Source organism: Chanodichthys erythropterus, chromosome 4 (assembly GCF_024489055.1).
Source record: "Chanodichthys erythropterus isolate Z2021 chromosome 4, ASM2448905v1, whole genome shotgun sequence".
In the NCBI taxonomy this organism is placed as follows: Eukaryota; Metazoa; Chordata; class Actinopteri; order Cypriniformes; family Xenocyprididae; genus Chanodichthys; species Chanodichthys erythropterus.
The window spans coordinates 36,393,247-36,414,158 of NC_090224.1; the positions used below are offsets into that span (position 1 = coordinate 36,393,247).

Sequence of the window (20,912 nt, forward strand, 5' to 3'; positions counted from 1 at the left end):
TATAAATGGCCACATACAATAATTTGCATGTGACATTTTACATGCAAAGTGTAAATTAACAAAAAACAAATTATCACATCTCTTTAGCGGTTTGACCTTTGACAATATTTCAGATTGTAACTTTAAATATGAATAATTTGTCTAGTACCAGTATAATTAATTATGTGATAATAAGGATGGAAATTGATTTTTAATTTCAAACGCTTTACCCATTGCTGGATAGATAGATAGATAGATAGGTAGATAGATAGGTAGATAGATAGATAGGTAGATAGATAGATAGATAGATAGATAGATAGATAGATAGATAGATAGATAGATAGATAGATAGATAGATAGATAGATAGATAGATAGATAGATAGACAGTTTTTCCTTGTAATATTGTCTCATGTAATATTCTGTGTGTGATATGATGAGGCGTGTGTTGTGTGAGTCACTGCTGACACAGTCGATGCTGTCAGATGAGTTGTTCGACAGCCTCATATCTCTGTGCTGTGGTCTCTCCGCTCTTATTTGACCATGAAGAGCCGGTAACACGACACTGAGAGAAGAGTACTCTGAGCTGCCAGTCAGTCTGAGGAAGGCATGACAAGCTGTGGAGCCCTGGACAGGTGAGTTCAGAGCAAACGTGTTTATACTGCCATGATCACTAGAATGCTACAGTTGTACATATTTATGCTTTTCTTGTGGGTTGATTTGTATTTGTTCAAACACACTCCATAAACCAAAGATAAATAAGGATATAATAGATATAAATACACCTAGGGAGTGTGAATGTCATCTTATGAAATGTCATGTATGAATTGGGCAGATGCTTATAATCTGGCATTCTTAAGGCCCATCAATTCATTTTATTTTATTTAGAATACTTACACTCTTAAAACTGCTGAGTTAAAAACAACCCAAGTTGGGTTGAAAATGGTAAAAACAAAACAGTTTGGGTTGTTTTAACCCATCGGTTGGGTTAAATGTTTACCCAACCTGCTGGGTAGTTTTATTTAACTCAGCTATTGTTTAGAAATGATTGTATTGCTTGCTTAAAATTAACCCAAAATATGTTGGAAATTAATATTTATTAATATGTTTAATAAATGAACATTTGTAAGTAAGTTTCATGAATAATAATTAAACAATAAACATTTATAATAAATGTTCACCTTTTAATTATTATTGTTGCCTCTAGTAATTATGTGTCTGATATTTAATTTTGGGTTCATTTAAAATCAGTCATATAGTCATTTTTAAACAATAGCTGGGTCAAACATTTAACCCAAACGCTGAGATTGTCCATTTTCAACCCAACTTGGGTTGTTTTTAACCCAGCATACTTACTTTATATTGCTGTATTGTTGTAGTATTTATACTATAGTTTATATTTATAAATTATTACAAATATTGAAGATTTATTGCATTAGTTTTCGCTCAGGTGGAGGGAGGTAAAGCGTATACCAGCAGTTATTATGCGCTCGTGTTTAATTGAACTTAATAGTTTTAATCGGTGCACAGGGGAAGCGCGCGCGCGCGCGTGTGTGTGTGAATCAGAGGGAGGAGATGCATAAATCACACCTCATAGATGATGAACAACACTCAAGACACACACACACATATATTGATCACTAAAACAGAGAGCGCTGTAACAGATCATTTCGCCTACAGCGCGATCCTGAGCTTCAGATGTCTTGTTTGAGGTAACGTTAGACTCTCCCACCGAGAGGATGCTTGTTCAGGGATGAGAAGAGCGTTTTCGCAGGTCTTGGTTCCGAACACTAGTTCTGGCTTTCTTCGGTGAGTTTGTCGATTTTGACTCCATAGTAAGAAGTTTTGGCTCGTAAAGTGATGTTTCTGTTCTCTGAGCACACGGGGTTAAATGTTCACATGACGTTGGGTTCACCTGCCAGACAACATCCCTGATTCACGAAATGATCGATTAAAATCATCCAGGCATCGTCGTCTTGTTTCAAAGAGAGTAGTTTAAAGTAGGCCTAAACTTAAATTTAAGAACCATAGAATTGTTTATCATAATTTCCGCCAGAAATCCATAGTTATTATTAGCCTATTTGCAGTCCTACTGTATTGCATATAGCCTACTATATTTTAAACCAGTTTAAGCTGGTTTGTTGGTCTTAGCTGGTCTTTCCCGGAGGGTTTTGTGTACTTTTTAGTTGATCAGGCTGGTTTAAGCAGGGTTTTTTTCTGCACAGGGAAGAAAAAGCATAATTAATATGCAATAGTCTACATTTTCTGCAGTATGCCTATGGTTAAATGATTGTTGATGATAGTAAACATAATACAAAGATATCAAAGTTTACAGTAAGAAGTGGAGCTATCTTGTTAGAAACTCTGATTAACATGGTCATTTTTTGTAAATGTATCTTCCACAACACTTTTCACCACACTTAAGGCCTAGTTTTTCTGTCTTCATGATGTTTTCAGTGTAATTAGTGTTGCTAATGATCTGTACATGCATTCCATATGCATTTTGCTGATGTGTACTGAATAGTTGCTGTTTGGTTAATAATAGATCCATTTTGTTATTGGGATGTTTCTGTTCCTGTGCTCTATGGAATCTTTGAAAGGAAACTGAGGCCACTCTTAATTGGATGAATTTCCACTTGGAAGGAGCGCACAGATTAACTGCATGAAGAGACACTTTAAAACCATACAGAAAGAGATAAAGACACTATAACAGTCTTTTACACTATAGCATGCTTGAAAGTAGTTTTCCAATATATATTCTTCTCTCTCACTATATTCTCAATCATTGTTTTGTTGTCAATAAATGCAATATTCTTCTGTCCTCCACAGTATAACAATTACAGTAGATGGTCACAAATCTGAGGGAAAAAAAAAAAAAAAAAGGTTTAGGATTTTCTAAAACAAACATGATATTAAATGTAGCAAAATTATGTAAGGTACTGCTCTGTTCTTAGGTCAAATAAGCAAATTTGTGACCCTGACAAAGATGGTCAAAAATCTCAAATCATGCTGGATCACATGATCGTCAGGTTTATACAAACTTGTGGAGTTTATTTGGCTCAAATGCTTTCGTTAAAGCGGTCATGACATGAGAAATCAAATTTACCTTGATTTTTTGACATATAAGAGGTCTTTGCACCATTAAAAAGTTCCATAACTTAAAACGTCCTCCTCATTATAAACAAATCACGCTCCAAAAAACAGCTCATTTTGATATTGAGGGATCTGTGACGTCACATGGGAAAATACATTTGAATATGAATGTCTTCAAAGCAAGACATCAACGAATATTTATACATCATCGCACCATAGGCTCCGCCCTCTGGCGTTCAGCCAATTAAAAACCGACATTTGCATACACTGGGTGTGCTTGTCACATCAAAAGCAAATAGAAGCCATTATAATAACTGACACTGGATACAGTATACAGATGTGTGTTCAGTTTCTGACATACTCAACACACTGAGTCTCCCGACAACAGAACAAATGGAAGAGTGAACGAATGTTCACTTTCACACGTCCAGTTTAGACAGCTTGTTTGCGTCTCTGTAGAGACTTCAGAAGGGATCCCAGCATGGATAGTTTACTTACTGGCATCACAGATCACGTGATAGGATAATATGTTTGTTCGGAGCATTTTGTTTTGTCAGCAAGGCAAAGAGTAATGAAGAGTTTGCAAAGAAACATTTGTTGACAGATGAAGCAGCCAACTGTATTGGATCTGACAGCAGCTGCATCACAAACTGTGAGTAAATGATTTCCGAATGCTTTGTCTGTAAATGAAAGTTTAATATTGATAATGTTTTCAGAACACTCTGTGCAGTAGTGAGTGGGCTTTGATACTGCTTCCTATGCAGTGACATTAGCCAATCATATCAGTGGCCTTAAAGAAGCCGTGGCTTAGAAACGGATCATTCTGGACAGAGCGTCGGAATGAAAATTGAAATAAAGTTTTTCTGCATACCGTATATACATTTTTTGCAAAAAACTTTATTAACATTATAATAGAAAAATATAGCTGCAAGCAGCAATTACCGGGGTTCAAGCTCTTTAGGCCTTTAAGCTCAAGTATAAAAAAGTATGTTTTAATTAGCAATCCTGTAACCATCTCAATACTAGATGGAAAAGACCATTTACAGCCAAAACAGGCAATTTGGACAGCGTTGGTCCTAGAGACAAAGTTGTTCAGACTGAGGAGTTATACCATATGGTATGAATGTTGTGGGCATCTGTGAAAAATCACGTGATATACAATCCTTTACGCACATGAAAAACGCAAAGGCAGCCCCCAGTGGCTGATTTCTTTTGAATTTCTCACAGGCTCTGAGTCAAACATGTGTTAAACCTCCGTTAACCTTGTTTGACAGCTGCTCAAACTGCACTGGCCGCGTTTTTCGAGATACGCAAATGTCCTCAAAGGCAGTCTTGGCACCTTGGACAAAGACACCGCATGCCAATTTTCAAGTCAATCAGACTTGGGGTTGCGTAGTTATAGCCATTTTTAAGTTTTTTCCTTGTTATAGTGCCCCCAAGTCGCCACATCCTATTTCACGGAACCACAGAATGGTTGGTGTATAGTTTGGTGAAAATATCTCATTCCATTCATGAGTAGTTACATTTTAGTAGCTCCGCCCACTTTGAATGTTTTGCCGGTCCTTAGGGACCGTAAATCAAAATGACAACATTTTTTGATAATTATTGACAATTAGACTCCAGAGAATTTTGCTGCACTTGTTCAGGCCAAAAACCTAGGACTAGATTGTTTTGAAAATAGTTTTTTCAAAAAAGTCCAAAATACACGTAAAAGGCATTTTGTCCATCTTGAGCCAAGAATTTCAACGATATAAGACACTTTAGCCTTTGCCTAACGGTTTAGGAGTTATGAGACATTTCGTACTTTTGACCTCTGTAGCGCCCCTGTCAGACCGATCGGTTGGTGATGTTGCACTACCAGCCCTCAAAGTTTGAAGTCTCTACAACTTCCTGTTTGGTCTTCCTGATCACTTTTAGTGGAGAATGCTGATCCTTGGAAATTTAAACAATTACAATAGGGTTTCACTTGAACCCCTAAAAATACATGTCATGACCCCTTTAAAGCAAAAGAGGGACAAACCAGTATTTAATTCAAATTGTTATGCAAGTAATATAATAAAAAAATTGTATTAAAAATACAAAACAGAAGCATTTTCACTTGTCATCTTATGATATGAATGGGTATGAATCACAAATACAGATCACCAACGTTTTTTCTCTCTCTCATTTTATTTCTTTAAGGAGGTGTGTGTCGTCTTGCTCGTGCAATAACCGTATCATGGCAGCCTTCAAAGGTGTGTGGACTCAGGAGTTCTGGCGAGCGGTTTCAGGGGAGTTTTTAGCCATGATGATATTCGTGCTGCTTAGTCTGGGATCAACCATCAACTGGGCAGCAAAACAGGAGAACCCTCCACCTGCCGACCTCGTCCTCATCTCTCTCTGCTTCGGCTTATCCATCGCAACCCTCGCCCAGTGTTTCGGGCACATCAGCGGCGCCCACATCAACCCGGCCGTGACTGCGGCGATGGTTGCCACACGGAAGCTGAGCCTGGCAAAGGGTGTTTTTTATTTGTTGGCACAGTGTCTGGGGGCAGTGGTGGGGGCGGCCATCTTGTATGGAGTGACACCAGCGTCGGTGAGAGGAGGTCTGGGAGTGACTTCTGTGAGTATTTTTAATTAAAGGGATAGTAAAATTATGTGATTTACCCACGCTTTTGTCGTAAACCTTGAACACATAAGAAGATATTTTGATGTATGTCTCAGTTTGTTTGTTTTTTGCAATGCAAGTTGTTTTTGTTTTGGACCCCATTGACTTTCATTGTATGAGAACAAAGCATGTGGAAAAAAGCACATTTCTTCAAAATATCTTCCGCAAATGTGTTCCACAGAAGAAAAAGACAAACTGAACTATTAGGGTGGGTAAATGATGACAAATGTTCGGTTTTGGGTGATAATTTTAAGAATTGATTAGTAGTTTTACACCTGATTAAACTAATCAGTAGGGTTGGGTATTGTTTAAATTTTAACTATTCTGATTTCTGCTTATCAATTCTGATTCTTACGGACTCCTAATTTCGATTCCAATAAGGTAAAAAAAAATTAAATATCATTCACATTTATTCTAAGTCTTATTGCAAAACAATGTAGCTGAATACCATGAACAGAAATCAACAGGCTACTTTTGACTATATGGATTAAATATACATACAAAAATACAAAAACAGCTGAATTTATCATTTCAAATATTATTGAAGACAAGTAAACACTTTATTAGAAATTGCACAAATAAATACAGCTGAACAAAGATACGATTGAAAAACAGTGTTTTAAGATTTTCAAGTATTCAGGTACAGAAACAGTAATCAAATATAAAATAATACTGCACTTTATGAATAAAATATAGGCTATACATTACAAATATAGTTACAAAAGTTATTCAGTTAAAAACAGAGAGTGAATTTTCTCTTTTGTTTCGATTAACGTTATTATAGAGACGGCAGCAGGTTTATTAGGCTGCTGTCACTTTAAGAGCTGCACGGGTCCATTATACTGTTACACGTGCATTTTCTTTGTTAAATGTTTACGTTCAGACATAAGACATAACCAACTGTGTTCACGAAGATATTTTGACATATTTTTTGGAAGTATTTGTCTGTTTGAGTTCAAAAAGACACAGAAGTAAACTCAGTTCAATATCGCACACTATTCAGTATGAGAGGCGGCTTTCTGTGCGCCCGTTTTGGATGTGTGCAGAGCACATAAAACAGATCGTGAGTCTTCTTTTCACTTGAATGGTTTAAAATCACATTAAAATCACTTTTTCTGTGCACTCGCTTTGTATGTGTGCAGAGCAGAGAAAACAGCTTGCGCTTTGGTTTAAAATCACATTAAAATGCGCACAGAGGAACCGATGAAGTTCACATTATGCAAATAACTCACTATCGCCCCCCTGCAGGTCAATGCTGAAATCTCCACCGGTCATGCCATTGTGATAGAGCTCATAATCACTTTTGAGCTCGTCTTCACTGTCTTCGCCACCTGTGACCCCAAGCGCAGTGATCTGAAGGGTTCGGCAGCGCTGGCCATTGGTCTGTCGGTGTGCATCGGCCATCTGTTTGCTGTAGGTATTTCCTGATTTGCACCACTAGAAACCAATAAATTAGTTGTATTAAATTGCATGTTTCTTGTGAGCGCTTTAACTATAACTATCATTTCCAATCCTGCACTGTCAGGCACATTTTTAAGCAGTGCTTGAAGATTTTTATCCTATAAAGATTAGTCTCTTGAGGTGTATCTGCTCAGTTCTCCTTTGGAGAATTTGTAGCCTAGCTACAATCCCAAGAGATAGTGGTATTTCCATGCCAATAATCCCAGCAGAATCTGCAGACGAGGTGTTTATATGAAAGCTCATTTGTGTTGCTAAGAAAGTTGGCATGAGAGTGGGATGCCCTCTACATGCCCTCATGTATTTAGGACTGGCACTGAGACAAACACTCCTTAAGACCCTTTAGAGCAGATTTATGATTTAAAGTGCCAAACCACTGTCACTCAGCTTACTCATTCCTCCATCTTTTCCTTTGTTTCATCTTCTCTCACATTGTTTCTTTGCATTTCTTCTGCTCTTTTTTTAGAGTCTCTTCTTGTCTCAAAATTTCAGGCCTGTGGCGGCATTTCTGCAATATGATATATTGTAGCTTCTTGTGCTTCATGATAGGGTGTTTTTTGCTGGTTTCAGCCCAGCGCAGTTATAATGTTCACGTCCTGTGCCTTGATGTTTAAATAACAAATTCACTCGCAGCCATTTGTGCGCCTATGGTCGTGCTGGTCTGAAAATGGCGTAGTCTGCTTGCAGTCTCGCAACTGGCTTTTAAAGGGAATGGGAGATGAGACTTTGGTTTATTGCACATTATGCCCAAAACACACCCATTACTCATTAAGAGAATAGGGACAACCCTTTTAGATCATGCGGCGACCATTTTCTTTATACCATGTGCTTAGATCGTTAAAATAGGCCCCATAAGTGTTTATTAATTGATAATCTTATAATCATAATTCGTTGGAGTTTTACTGCCACAAGTGTTCATATCAGCTGGAAACAGCAGTGACTTGTATGTAAAATTTAAGGCGAGACACCCCAGGTGAATAGAGTAAAAAATAAATAATAGATATCACTATACTTCCCCATTTGATTGATTAAATTAAGAATTGCACAAAAAAAAAAAAATTACAAGTTTTCTGAAAAGTTATGTTCAAATATGCATTTGAGGCATTATTTAATTAAACTGCACTAATTTGCATTCATTTCTAGAACAAAAATCTGAACACTGGATGAAGTCAGGTTGTTTTATTTCTTTTTATCACTTCATAAATCAGAAAATACTGTCAACAGCTAGGAAAAAAACAACTAATTTTCACCATTTTTAGTAATAAAATGTTGTATAAAATCAGGCAAATTATATATGAACAAAAACCTTTAGAATGTAGATGAATAAAACTGTAAAGTTTGGTGTATGTAAGTGCTGCTGAAGTGGAGATTTCAGGCTCAGCGTAGGAGAAAACTCATTTTGAGAAAACCTCTTTTATAAATATATACTATAATTGAAATCTGCAGACACAAATAGATAAAGTGCTTTAAAAGATGCACTTAAAAGTGTATTTGGGATGTTTTCTTTCCACTAGTCTGAAAAAAGCACTTTATGAAAAGCCAAAAAGCCCCAAATCTCAAACTTGATAGATGCATGAATAAGCAGTGCTTTTGCCTGTGGTGTTACATTTTTAGAATTCTGAAAAAATGTAGGTAGAGGCACATTTCCCCCAATAAGCCTATTTTGCAAATACATGCAATTCATAACAAGCGTAACACGTTTTGTCTGTGTGTTTCAGATCCCGTACACCGGAGCCAGCATGAATCCAGCTCGCTCTTTTGGTCCTGCGGTCATCATGGGAAAATGGCAGGACCATTGGGTAAGATTTACACAATATCTTCTGTGTGTGTGTGTGTGTGTGGATAAACAATACAAATACTCATTAAATTACTTCTAAACCCTACATGTATGTGCATAAAGACTGAAGGTCAGCAAGGCCTTTGGAGCCGTGATTGATAAAAGTGAATCTGAAGAGAATTTGATTCAGTGCCAAAACATTTTTAAGCAGAGAATCTTGGCTTTGTTTCTTTAACTCCTACAAAAGAGGCTGAACTATATTTAGCACAAGAAGACATTTACTCTGACCTACCACTGACCTTTGGCATGAAGCTTGATATATGAGCAATATCACACACGAGTAGACGTGCACTATGGCTGTATATAAGCACGGCTGTGATTCGATTCTCAGTGTGTTGATATACAGTCATATCGCATGGCTATGAGTGTAATATTGTGTTCATATAACAGTTTGACGGCACGAGTGTGTAAATAAATAAGAACAACAACAGAGTGTGTTTAAAATCCTCTTTTGTGCAGAAATACTTCCTTCCGCCACAGATTCAAGTCTCAAGTTGACAGTTTAACAATTGAGCCCAAGCCTTCGTTACTAATTATAAAACGTCACTTTAGAACTAGTAACGTCGAGTTGCTTCATTGAAGCTTATTGTTTTATGTAGAGTATTATGGTATTATGAGAGAAAGAGTGACTAAACGAGTGTAAGTGATATCTTTGTCTTTGTCCTTTTAAAAGCTGTGGGGATTTTCCACAGCACCAAAACAGCTTCCTTGTTCTGATTCACTCATAATGAGTTTTTGCCGCCATCTAATGGCGTAATCATTTATCACTATTGACGGACCCTTTCCAAATATGACATATTATTTATATAAAATAATATTTATTGAACAGCAATATTTAAATGAACAACAATAGCCATTATAAAAGACATAAACACAAGCATATAAATAAAAAACACAAGCAAACAATTCAGTCAAATGTACAAAAGTATCGCTATAGCACAGGATTTAAGTTAAATATAGCCCAAATATAAAGTTATGAAACTTAATTTTCCCCTTAAACCAAATCATTTTGCTCTGAAACAAGAAATGTATTAATAAGACCAAATATTGCCTGTTTGATATACAGTACAGTCCAAAAGTTTGGAACCACTAAGATTTTTAATGTTTATAAAAGAAGTTTCGTCTGCTCACCTAGGCTACATTTATTTAATTAAAAATACAGTAAAAAACAGTAATATTTTGAAATATTATTGCAATTTAAAATAACTGTGTACTATTTAAATATATTTGACAAAGTAATTTATTCCTGTGATCAAAGCTGAATTTTCAGCATCGTTACTCCAGTCTTCAGTGTCACATGATCCTTCAGAAATCATTGTAATATGCTGATCTGCTGCTCAAGAAACATTTATGATTATTATCAATGTTGAAAACAGTTGTGTACTCTTTTTTTCAGGATTCCTTGATGAATAGAAAGTTCAAAAGAACAGCATTTATCTGAAATACAAAGCTTCTGTAGCATTATACACTACCGTTCAAAAGTTTGGGGTCAGTAAGAATTTTTATTTTTATGTTTTTGAAAAGAAATGAAAGAAATTAATACTTTTATTCAGCAAGGATGCATTAAATCAATCAAAAGTGGCAGTAAAGACATTTATAGTGTTACAAAAGATTAGATTTCAGATAAACACTGTTCTTTTGAACTTTCTATTCATCAAATAATCCTGAAAAAAAAAATATTTTGTACATCTGTGCACATTAAATGTTTCTTGAGCAGCAGATCAGCATATTGGAATGATTTATGAAGGATCATGTGACACTGAAGACTGGAGTAATGATGCTGAAAATTCAGCTTTGATCACAGGAATAAACATTGTGAAATACATTTAAATAGTACACAGTTATTTTAAATTGTAATAATATTTCACAATATTACTGTTTTTACTGTATTTTGAATTAAATAAATGTAGCCTTGGTGAGCAGACGAAACTTCTTTTAAAAACATTAAAAATCTTAGTGGTTCCAAACTTTTGGACTGTACTGTACACAAAATTAATCTCATGTTTAAACACTATCTACATAAGAGCCAGCAGGAAATACCCGAAGGACTGGCCGAGATGAAGCTGTTCTCAGCGGGTACACGAGCGCTGAACGACAGCTGGCGGCCCGGAGCTCGCATCTGCAAAAGCGTCTAAACAAATAGTAAAATAGGCGCTGTGTTGATATATGAGTCAATTATTTGTGTTCTAAATAACTACATTCTCACCTAAAAAAAAAAAACATTTTGTGACATAACAAGAGCATTTATAAAAAAAAAAATTGGTGGATTTGCTCGACCGCCATGACAGTCGCCGCAAGCAGAGTGATACAAACGGTTCCAGTGCTGATATCAGATTCGAGAACCAGAATAAACTGGATAAATTCAAATAAATTTCTCAGTGAATCATAATACTTATCGATCTGTTGTATAACAGCACCGTACTCTCAATCCTGCTGTCGTACTGAATATCAGAAACGGCGAGTGCGTAGACTGCAGCTCTCTTGGTTATGTGATTTTTAAATGTCATTCCACTTGAAACATTGCACAGCAGTCAAAAGCCAGACAGATGTGGCATTCAAAATAACACGGGTGCATGACACTGGTTGGTGTGCTCCCTACATGCACATACGAGTGTTATGTATCTTCATGAGTGGCGCGTCTGAGCGACTGCTGCTGTCATCGCGATTGATTCAGGGTCTCCCCGCTGGTGCCGTAACATTAGAAAGGTCAAAACATTTCTTTCATGGAGTGTTTACCGCACTTGCGGCGTGCTACACACAGTGCTGTTTTCAAGACGTTGGTGTGAGTTTCATCAATGAAAGATTTTAGGGATTATGAATGAAAGAAAAACATCAGGCGTGAAGTCACATGAAGGCCAAACCGGTAGTGTTACACTGATGAGAGCTGCTGGTGATCATTATACTGTGTGTATAATCGTTTGGAAATAATGAGATATACAAAATGAACTGCATTTTTGACCACAGCGCTGTCCGGGGTCGTGCGGGGTGAACGCATCTCGGTCGCGCCCGCTTCTATTTCTGTCGTCACAGCAGTTAGGAATCCAGATTTGGCACACTTTTGGAGTCAATATCCTTGTCGCACTGATAAAATGCATAAATCGGACACGGATAGTAGAGCAGGACAGATTATTTACTGGGCTGAATATAACGAAGGAAAGGAAAGGAATCATTTTCACAATATATTCAATCATATTCACTCAAAAAAAGCAGACCATGATAAATACAGTGGGGTCCAAACATTAAATACCAGTGAATATGCATCTGTTTCACATATTAAATTGAATAGATTTTTCTTTTCATTGCAAATTATAATATTAGCATAACAATTTGAGTGAAAAGTTTAATATTCATGAAATTAATTGAGCTTATTTATTTTAAATGAATTAAAATAAATATTAAACATTATAATATTATATATCAATGCCGATATATAGTATTATATATTATTAAATGTTTCTTATTATTTTTGCATAATAACATTTCTTAATCGTTTTCATTATTTAATTAATTTAATTAAAATAAATCTACAATTAGTGCAGAATCTTAAATATTTCTTATTAATTTTACATCATAGCATTTCATGTTTTTCAAAATCCTAAAACTCACAATTAATTTCATTTTATTAAAATCAAATGTATTAGAAGAAATCTTAAATATTATTCAGTGGTGCATAATCTTACATATTTTTTATTTTATAATATTTATAAAATCTTATTAATTTTACAGCATTAAATTTTCTTTATTTTTTTTCTAAATCATAAAACTCACAATTTGAGTGAAAAGTTTAATATTCATGAAATTAATTGAGCTTATTTATTTTAAATGAATTAAAATAAATATTAAACATTATAATATTATATATCAATGCCAATATATAGTATTATATATTATTAAATGTTTCTTATTATTTTTGCATAATAACATTTCTTAATCGTTTTCATTATTTAATTAATTTAATTAAAATAAATCTAAAATTGTATATATTAGTGCAGAATCTTAAATATTTCTTATTAATTTTATTAAATTTTGTTTATTTTTTTCTAAATCATAAAACTCACAATTTGAGTGAAAAGTTTAATATTCATTAAATTAGTTGAGCTTATTTATTTTAAAATAATTAAAAGAAATATTATAATACTGTATATACTTATATATAATGAATGCTAATATATAATAATAAATATTTAATAATATATATTATTAATAATATTTCTTATGTTTTAAGATAACATAAGAAACATAAAATAACATTTCCTTATTGTTTTCATTATTTAATTAATTTAATTAAAATTAATCTTAATTTTTTTCAAAATATTAAAACTCACAATTTAATTAATTTAATTAATTTAATTTAATTAAAAACAAATGTAGAATAAATCTTTAATATTATGTATTGGTGCAGAATCTTAAACTTTTTATTTTATAGTATTTATAATATCTTATTACTTTTACAGCATAATTTAACATTTAAATATTTTTCTAAATCATTAAACAGTTTGAGTGAAAAGTTTAGTATTCATTAAATTAATTAAGCTTATTTATTTTAAATTAATTAAAAGAAATCTTAAATATTATAATAATGTATATTAATTCAGATATATTAATACATTTGTATTTTTATTTGTTAATTGTTTTCATTATTTAAATTAATTAATTTAATATATTTAATTAAAATAAATTAACTCAAATAAATTTTAGTTAAAATGAAATTGTATATATTTGTGCAGAATCTTAAATATTTCTTATTAATTTTACATCATAACATAACATTAATTTTTTCCAAGACCCCAAAACTCACAATTATTGTGAAAAGTTAAATTAAAACAATGTATTAATCATAATATTATACATTGGTGCAGAATCTTAAATATATTTATTATATTAAAAAAATATATTTATTATTTTATTATTTAAAAATTATATCAGCATTATTTTTTTGTTTAAATTAATTAATTAATTAATTAATCTTAAATATTATATATTAATGCAGAATCTTAAATATTTTTATTTTATAATGTAATATCTTATTAATTTTACAGCATACAATTTCAATAAGAGTTAAAAGTTTAATTAATTAAATTTAATTAAAATGAATTAAAGGAAATCTTCAATATTATACAGTATATTAGTGCAGAATCTTAAACATTTTGTATAAATTTCACATCATAAAATTTTTTTTCCAAGTCTATTTATTTCCAGGTTTAAATCTGATGAATTGCAGACGTTTGGATCCCCTTTTGAACGAGATATATTCTCTCTCTCTCTCTCAGGTGTACTGGGTGGGCCCTTTAATAGGGGGCATCATGGCTGCCGCTGTGTACGAATATCTCTTCTGTCCCGACCCTGACCTGAAGCGGCGCTATGCAGACGTCCTCTCCAAGAGCCCCTTCCAAATCGAACCGTATCAGGTAGTGGACACAGAAACGTACCCCAGCGATCAAGCCCAGCACATGACCAAGCAGGCAGCGATCCGCGTGCTGGAGCGGGTCGAGAAGAAGGAGAGGGAGTCGGCTGGAGAAGTGCTGTCGTCTGTATGACTAGTGAGATGCACCGAGGAGGAGCTCAAAGAGACGGATCTGATCTAGAGTCGCAGTGTGAATGACTCCCAACACTTGACTTTAATCATCAAGAATGGTCCCTGTACACCAGTCACAGCCCGTAGACCTCATATCCAATAGAATCCACTTTGAAGATTTCAGCCAGTCACTGAACATCCTTTAGCAGATGCACCTCATCAACCGCTGAATCAATAACTAAATGGGATTCTCACATCTAAGCAAATGTAACGTTTTGTTCGGTCTACGGGTTATTACCTGGCAATCAGGGTTGAGATGAGATCATCACCATAGTAATGCAGATCATTTTCCTTCTCAGTGCACTCTGTGTGAGTTAACCCCTTCTGTCCTCTCCCTCTGTCCTGAGTATTTTTATACTTTATTTTTTCCTCAAGGTTATGAATGTTGTCTTTTGTCTGAAATCTGTATAATTGCAACCCTGCATGATTTTTATTTTATTTTTTAACCCTAAAATGCATGATTTTTCCGACACATGCACACAAAACCCAAACATTTTGTGTCCTTCCGACTTATTCTCATGCTCTGGAGAGCTCATGTAATCAATGAGAATTTTATTTACTAGTGTATGCCTAATGGATCTTTCTTTAAAAGGGGAAAGGGGGGCGGGAGCAGCAGCTCATTTGCATTTAAAGGGACACACACAAAAATTGTGTGTTTTTGCTCACACCCAAATAGGGACAAATTTGACAAGCTATACTAAATGATCTGTGGGGGATTTTGAGCTGAAACTTCACAGACACATTCTGGAAACACCAGAGACTTATATTAAATCTTGTGAAAGGGGCATTATAAGTCAACTTTAAAGGATTAGTTCACTTTCAAATGAAAATTACCCCATGATTTACTCACCCTCAAGCCATCCTAGGTGTATATGACTTTGTTCTTTCTTATGAACACAATTGGACATATATTAATAAATGGCAGTGAAGGGGACCAACGAATATGAGCTGAAGAAAGTGCCTCAATCCATCATAAACGTACTCCACACGGCTCCAAAGGGTTAATAAAGGCCTTCTGAAGCGAAGTGATGCATTTGTGTCAAAAATATCCATATTTAACAAGTTATAAAGTAAAATATCTAGCTTCAGCCAGATTGCCTTCTGTATTCAACTTAGGAAAAAAATGGAACTGGCGTTGCGTCAGTAAGTTGAATAGGGAAGAAGTAGCGATTTTTGAACTGCGATTCATAACTTGAATACAGAAGGCGTTCTGGCAAAAGATATATTTTACTTCATAACTTGTTAAATATGGATATTTTTCTTACACAAATGTATCGCTTCATTTCATGAGGCCTTTATTAACCCCCTGGAGCCGTGTGGAGTACGTTATGGTGGATGGATGTACTTTCTTCAGCTCATACTTGTTGATCCCGTTCACTGCCATTATAAAGCTCGGATGCATCAGGATATTTATTAATACAACTCTGATTGTGTTCATCAGAAAGAAGAAAGTCATATAAACCTAGGATGGCTTGAGGGTGAGTAAAGCTTGGGTTAATTCATTGGAAAGTGAACTAATCCTTTAAGTATCCAAACATATTTTGCACACAATCATGCATAATCACAGTCTCAGTTCTTTCATGTTCAAATCTAACTTCTAATTACGTTATTTAGGCTGATTAATTATCTAACCACGTGTTGCATCCATAAAATTATTTATGTAATCAAGTGATGTATATTAACTGTTCCATAATCATTTGAAAACTGGAATATTTATATTATATATTTTTAATAAAAAATAACTGGAATTTCTTACAGAAGCCCGTTCCACCCTCAGAGTTAAAAAATAATAGGCTTCCATAATTCCTGTTACAGCAGGCATTTACATCTCTGTACCAGCAGAGGGCGCCACATACTTAAACTGCGTCGTTAACCTGAAACTCCAGTAATGCTGATCAGGGGTGAGTTTCCCGAAAGCATCGTTTGTGAACCATGGTCGTAAGTCCCATTGAACTCCATTGGTAACGACGGAACTTGCGACCATAGTTCGCTTTGGGAAACGCACCCCAGATTTGTTTATCTGTTGGCGATAAGTACCAGATTTTTTTGTGTGTGTTTGATCTTGGAAAACCTGGAAAGGTTGTTTTAATAATTTTAATAATGTTTGATTTCATGGTCTAAAAAAAATCATAACATTTAAAAAAAAAAGTGTGAATTTCTGTTGAATATGTTCTGATTATGCTCAAATGTTTAAAAAAATGTGTTTGAAATAATTCTTTATATTTGCAATCAGTTTTTGTGAGTTTTTTTTTTTTTTTTTAAATATCCTCATCCCATACAACTGGGAAAATAATGGAAAAGTCCTGTAAATTAATTGAAGCTGTGGGAATCCTGTTCTATATGTTTATGAATCAGAATGGGAGGGAGTGAGAAAGACAGTGCGATGTTTATATTTTTATTTATAATTAAGAAGGTGGTTAATCCCAAGGCTTTTGACTGTAACAGAGGCGGCCCTCCACTCTTCAATCCCTCCCTCAGCTATTTATGGAAATTTAAATCTTAATTGCTCCATTTAAATTAATTGGAGAAAGAAAAAACTCAGCAGTTAGTCTGTTAAAATATTTATTTTCCCATGTGACTACAAAGGAGATCCTCCATCACAACACATAGAAAGCTGCTCAAACTACTGAATACCAGCATCAAAGCCTGTGTGTGTGTGTGTGTGTGTGTGTGTGTGTGTGTGTGTGTACGCGTGCATTAATCCAACTTCACAGTCTCAAGTCATAACAGACATTAAACCCCAAAACAAATGATGAAAATTGTAAAAGCGCAGACTGATGCACACATAAGAAACACAAAACATACATGTGTATGCACACACACGAAGGCACAAAAGTTTTATGTAGTGACAGTTGAAGCCAGGGCCAGAGGCTAAACCCAATAAACAATCTGACTATGAATATTCATGCAAGCTCACACTGTGGTTTTGTGTAATATTAAGCAGCCCAATGAATATTCCTGGAGACAAATGAAAGTGAAGGTTGTCTACATCTTCTACAACGCACTTCCTGATTGTAACACACAGTTTGATTGTTAAACAGTCTGAGGACTTCTTGTGCAAAGCTTATTGACCTTTATGGAAACTGTATTCCTATAAAAATGGCTGCAAATAGCATTGTTTATTTAACTAAGTAAGTTATATAGTCAGTTAACCTAACTTGTAGACTGTAAAAGTGCTGTTTAGCCATTTTGCAAATGTCCGCCAGACTAGTCACCAAAGACAACAGATTATTATGAATGGGAGAAACTGCAATGCGCAATATGGCGGAATACGTCCCGCCTTCTAAGTAAAAGAGCCAATCGCTGATTGGTAAATTCATTGAGTCACTGCCGTTAGAAACCTGTTCCCAAAGAAACCTGAGACTCACGCTTGGGACTGCACATGCGCATTAGCTCGTCTAGCCTGAAAAATAAGCTTTTTAATGCTATTTGAGCATAAGAAACAACATTTATTGGACGGTTCATGTCAGATTTTGTTGCTGATTTGAAATATGTAATTTATTTGGGAGATCGACTAGCAGTTTTTGAGATTTTAGGATTTCGCCATTCAAATAGATAGGACTTGGTCTTGGATGCCGGAAATAGCTGTCTGGAAGCCTTGCAAATATGGCCGCCGAGTGACCAGACCGAGCGGCAACCTCCCTCGGTTTCTCTTGAAGCCAATATGGAAGTGACTTCAACTGCAATTAATTGATTGGCCACTAGGGACAGGCTCCAAAAGAGAGCAGAATCTCATTGAGCCCCATGTTAAAATGCTCAACTTTACAGCATGTTTTTAACCTGGTGCAAATTGTGGTTTTGGTCTATACTGCTAATTTTGCCCTTCATGAAAACTCTGAGGGGGGTGAATTTTTTTTATAACTCATCCGTTTCAATTATATTAAGCCTTAAAGTTCTGCATAATTAAGGGCGTGGTCACTTGAGTGAACGGTGGATTGCACTGCTGTCTGTGGGCCGTCATTTTACCTCAGCTAATTCAGCTGCTGAACTTGGCATCTCTGCCGTGTTTGTGCTTTTTTTGATATTATTTCAGTTTCAGTTTTATTTATATAGTCGAGTCGACCAAAGTGCTGCACAGAGAAATAAAAGTATGCTATTAGCAATAAAATAAAACAATCACAAAGAGTATACAACACTAAATTCACAAAAAGACTGAATACAGTAGTTACTCCAGTCCATAAGCCTTTTTAAAAAGATGTGTCTTAAGTAGAGAACTTAAAAACCTGTATTGAAGTGGCTGATCTCAAGCTAAAAGGCAAGTGTGGCGACCAGGGCGGGGGAAAGCCATGAGGGAACGGTGTGCTCCGGAAGCATAAAAGAAGGAGCGACGACAGTGAAGGATGAGAGAGGACTTCTTTCCATACTTACGAACTGTGTTACAGCAAGTTATTCCACAACTGGGGTGGTGCCACCAAAAACGCACGATCCCCCTTAAGCTTTAAGCGTGTTTTAGGTACTGACAGCATCCAAGCCATTCAGGGACTTATAGACAAACAATAATACCTTGAACTGGATTCTTTACTCAATGGGGAGCCAGTGCAAACTAGCCTAAAAAGGCGAAATATGTTTCCTCTTCCTTGTCCCTGTTAAAAATCTGGCCGCAGCATTTTGGACCAGCTGCAGGCGAGACAAACACGATTGAGTGACCCCCAAATATAGTGAATTGCAGTAGTCCAGTCTTGATGAAATGAATGCGTGGATAATGGCTTCTAAGTCCCTGAATGAAAGAAAAGGTTTCATTTTGGCAATCATCCTGAGCTGGAAAAATGCTGATTTGACAACTGAGTTTATTTGTTTGTCAAACTTGTGCTGGGTCAAAAATAACTTCCAAATTTCATGCATAGGTACCTACAGTGTTAGTTATGGGACCCAAAGTTTTTGAGAGGATATTGGCTGAATCCGGACGTCCAAAAACTAACACTTCAGTCTTTGAATCATTTAACTGAAGAAAGTTTTCTGCCATCCAACTTTTAACTTCACTCAAACACTCAGATAATGACTGGGGAGATATATTTTCATTAGGCTTAACTGGAAGATAAAGCTGTACATCATCTGTGTAACAATGATATGGAATCTGAAGCTTGCGAAAAATATTGGTTAATGGAAGGAGATAGAGAGAAAACAACACAGGGCCTAAGACAGAGCCCTGTGGAACACCACATGTAAACGCAGCAGAGGAGGAAGTCAAGTTTTCAATTTCTACAGAAAAAGTTCTCCCCCTGAGATGGGACATCCCTATTTCATATAATTATCAAATAATGGCTTGCTGTGCAGTTACATAGTCGAGACAGATGTATGTCTGTGTAGATGTGCACACATGCGGAAGATAAACAGAACATATGTTGTTGGATCGACTTGGTGGCATTGGCTAAAAGTTTTGTTTGTGAGATTTACTACAATGACAGTGGCTGGAGAATATGCCTCAAGACACCACAAAATCCGACAAAACTACTTGGATATTATACCTATAACTGCTGCTCTATTTTGGACGCAAGCTTATTTGTTTGTGAGATATACGATCATATACAGTACAAACACTGCTCAGATTGCATCATTTCTTGAAGAACGATGATGGAGAGCAGATCATTCAGAAGAAATATGATGCAAACAATGGATAATATATCAATATTTCACTGATTTAACACTTTTGTGGACAAAAAGTGCTGTTGTTTCTTTTTCAATGGACACTCATAGACATTTTACCCAAGTGCAACGGATTGGATTCATCACGCAATCACTATTTCATTATAAAGGTATGAAGTCCCATCTTGATTTTGTGTGTTGTCATATGCACACCCGACACAAATTACAATATTACTGTTGCTGGAGCATCTGTATCATAAAAAAGACAATGGAAGACAGACAGTAAACCTTTAGAACTTTCTAATGATATAATTTGTTAGTATCTAAGATACATAGCTAATTAGCCTAATAACATGATTACGTGTGGTTTCAACAGCCAAGCATCTCAGTTTCAACCACCTCTTTGCCCATTTTCAGTTATCCAGGAGTAACGCGCTGCTAAGATGGCAGCGGCCACTTTTTCGCTTCAAAACTAAAGGTTTTTTGAATGGGTTTTTGCTAAATCGCCTGAAATAAGGTCTGTGGTAAACACAGCCTCTAAATACTTTCACGTTTTGATCTATGATATAAAACACACCAGTTATAACCCCCTTGTGATTTTTTTAAACCTTTATTGTGTCTTAAAATCGGCGGTTGCTAACAAATTGCTAAAAGGGACTACTTCCTTTGGCGGGACTTTAGACGTCATCATGACAAACAGGACATTTGGACAGCATTTCTCATGAAAAAGTGGATAAGTATT

The 20,912-nt window shown here is 35.3% G+C and overlaps 1 protein-coding gene across 1 annotated transcript; it reads left to right on the forward strand.

Moving 5' to 3' along the window:
* Nucleotides 1–534: 534 nt before the first annotated feature.
* Nucleotides 535–15,383, forward strand: aqp4 (aquaporin 4). The gene is made up of 5 exons (XM_067383492.1): nt 535–612; nt 5,252–5,672; nt 6,966–7,130; nt 8,894–8,974; nt 14,283–15,383. The coding sequence occupies exons 1-5, from the start codon at nt 587–589 to the stop codon at nt 14,547–14,549; spliced, it is 960 nt and encodes a 319-aa protein (XP_067239593.1). The 5' UTR covers nt 535–586; the 3' UTR covers nt 14,550–15,383.
* Nucleotides 15,384–20,912: the final 5,529 nt, after the last annotated feature.

Excerpts from the sequence above, each read along its gene's own strand:
- aqp4 (XM_067383492.1), top strand. The coding sequence starts at position 587 with ATGACAAGCTGTGGAGCCCTGGACAG. Across the intron at positions 613-5,251 it reads AGCTGTGGAGCCCTGGACAG|GAGGTGTGTGTCGTCTTGCT; the intron begins GTGAGTTCAGAG and ends TATTTCTTTAAG. Across the intron at positions 8,975-14,282 it reads GAAAATGGCAGGACCATTGG|GTGTACTGGGTGGGCCCTTT; the intron begins GTAAGATTTACA and ends TCTCTCTCTCAG.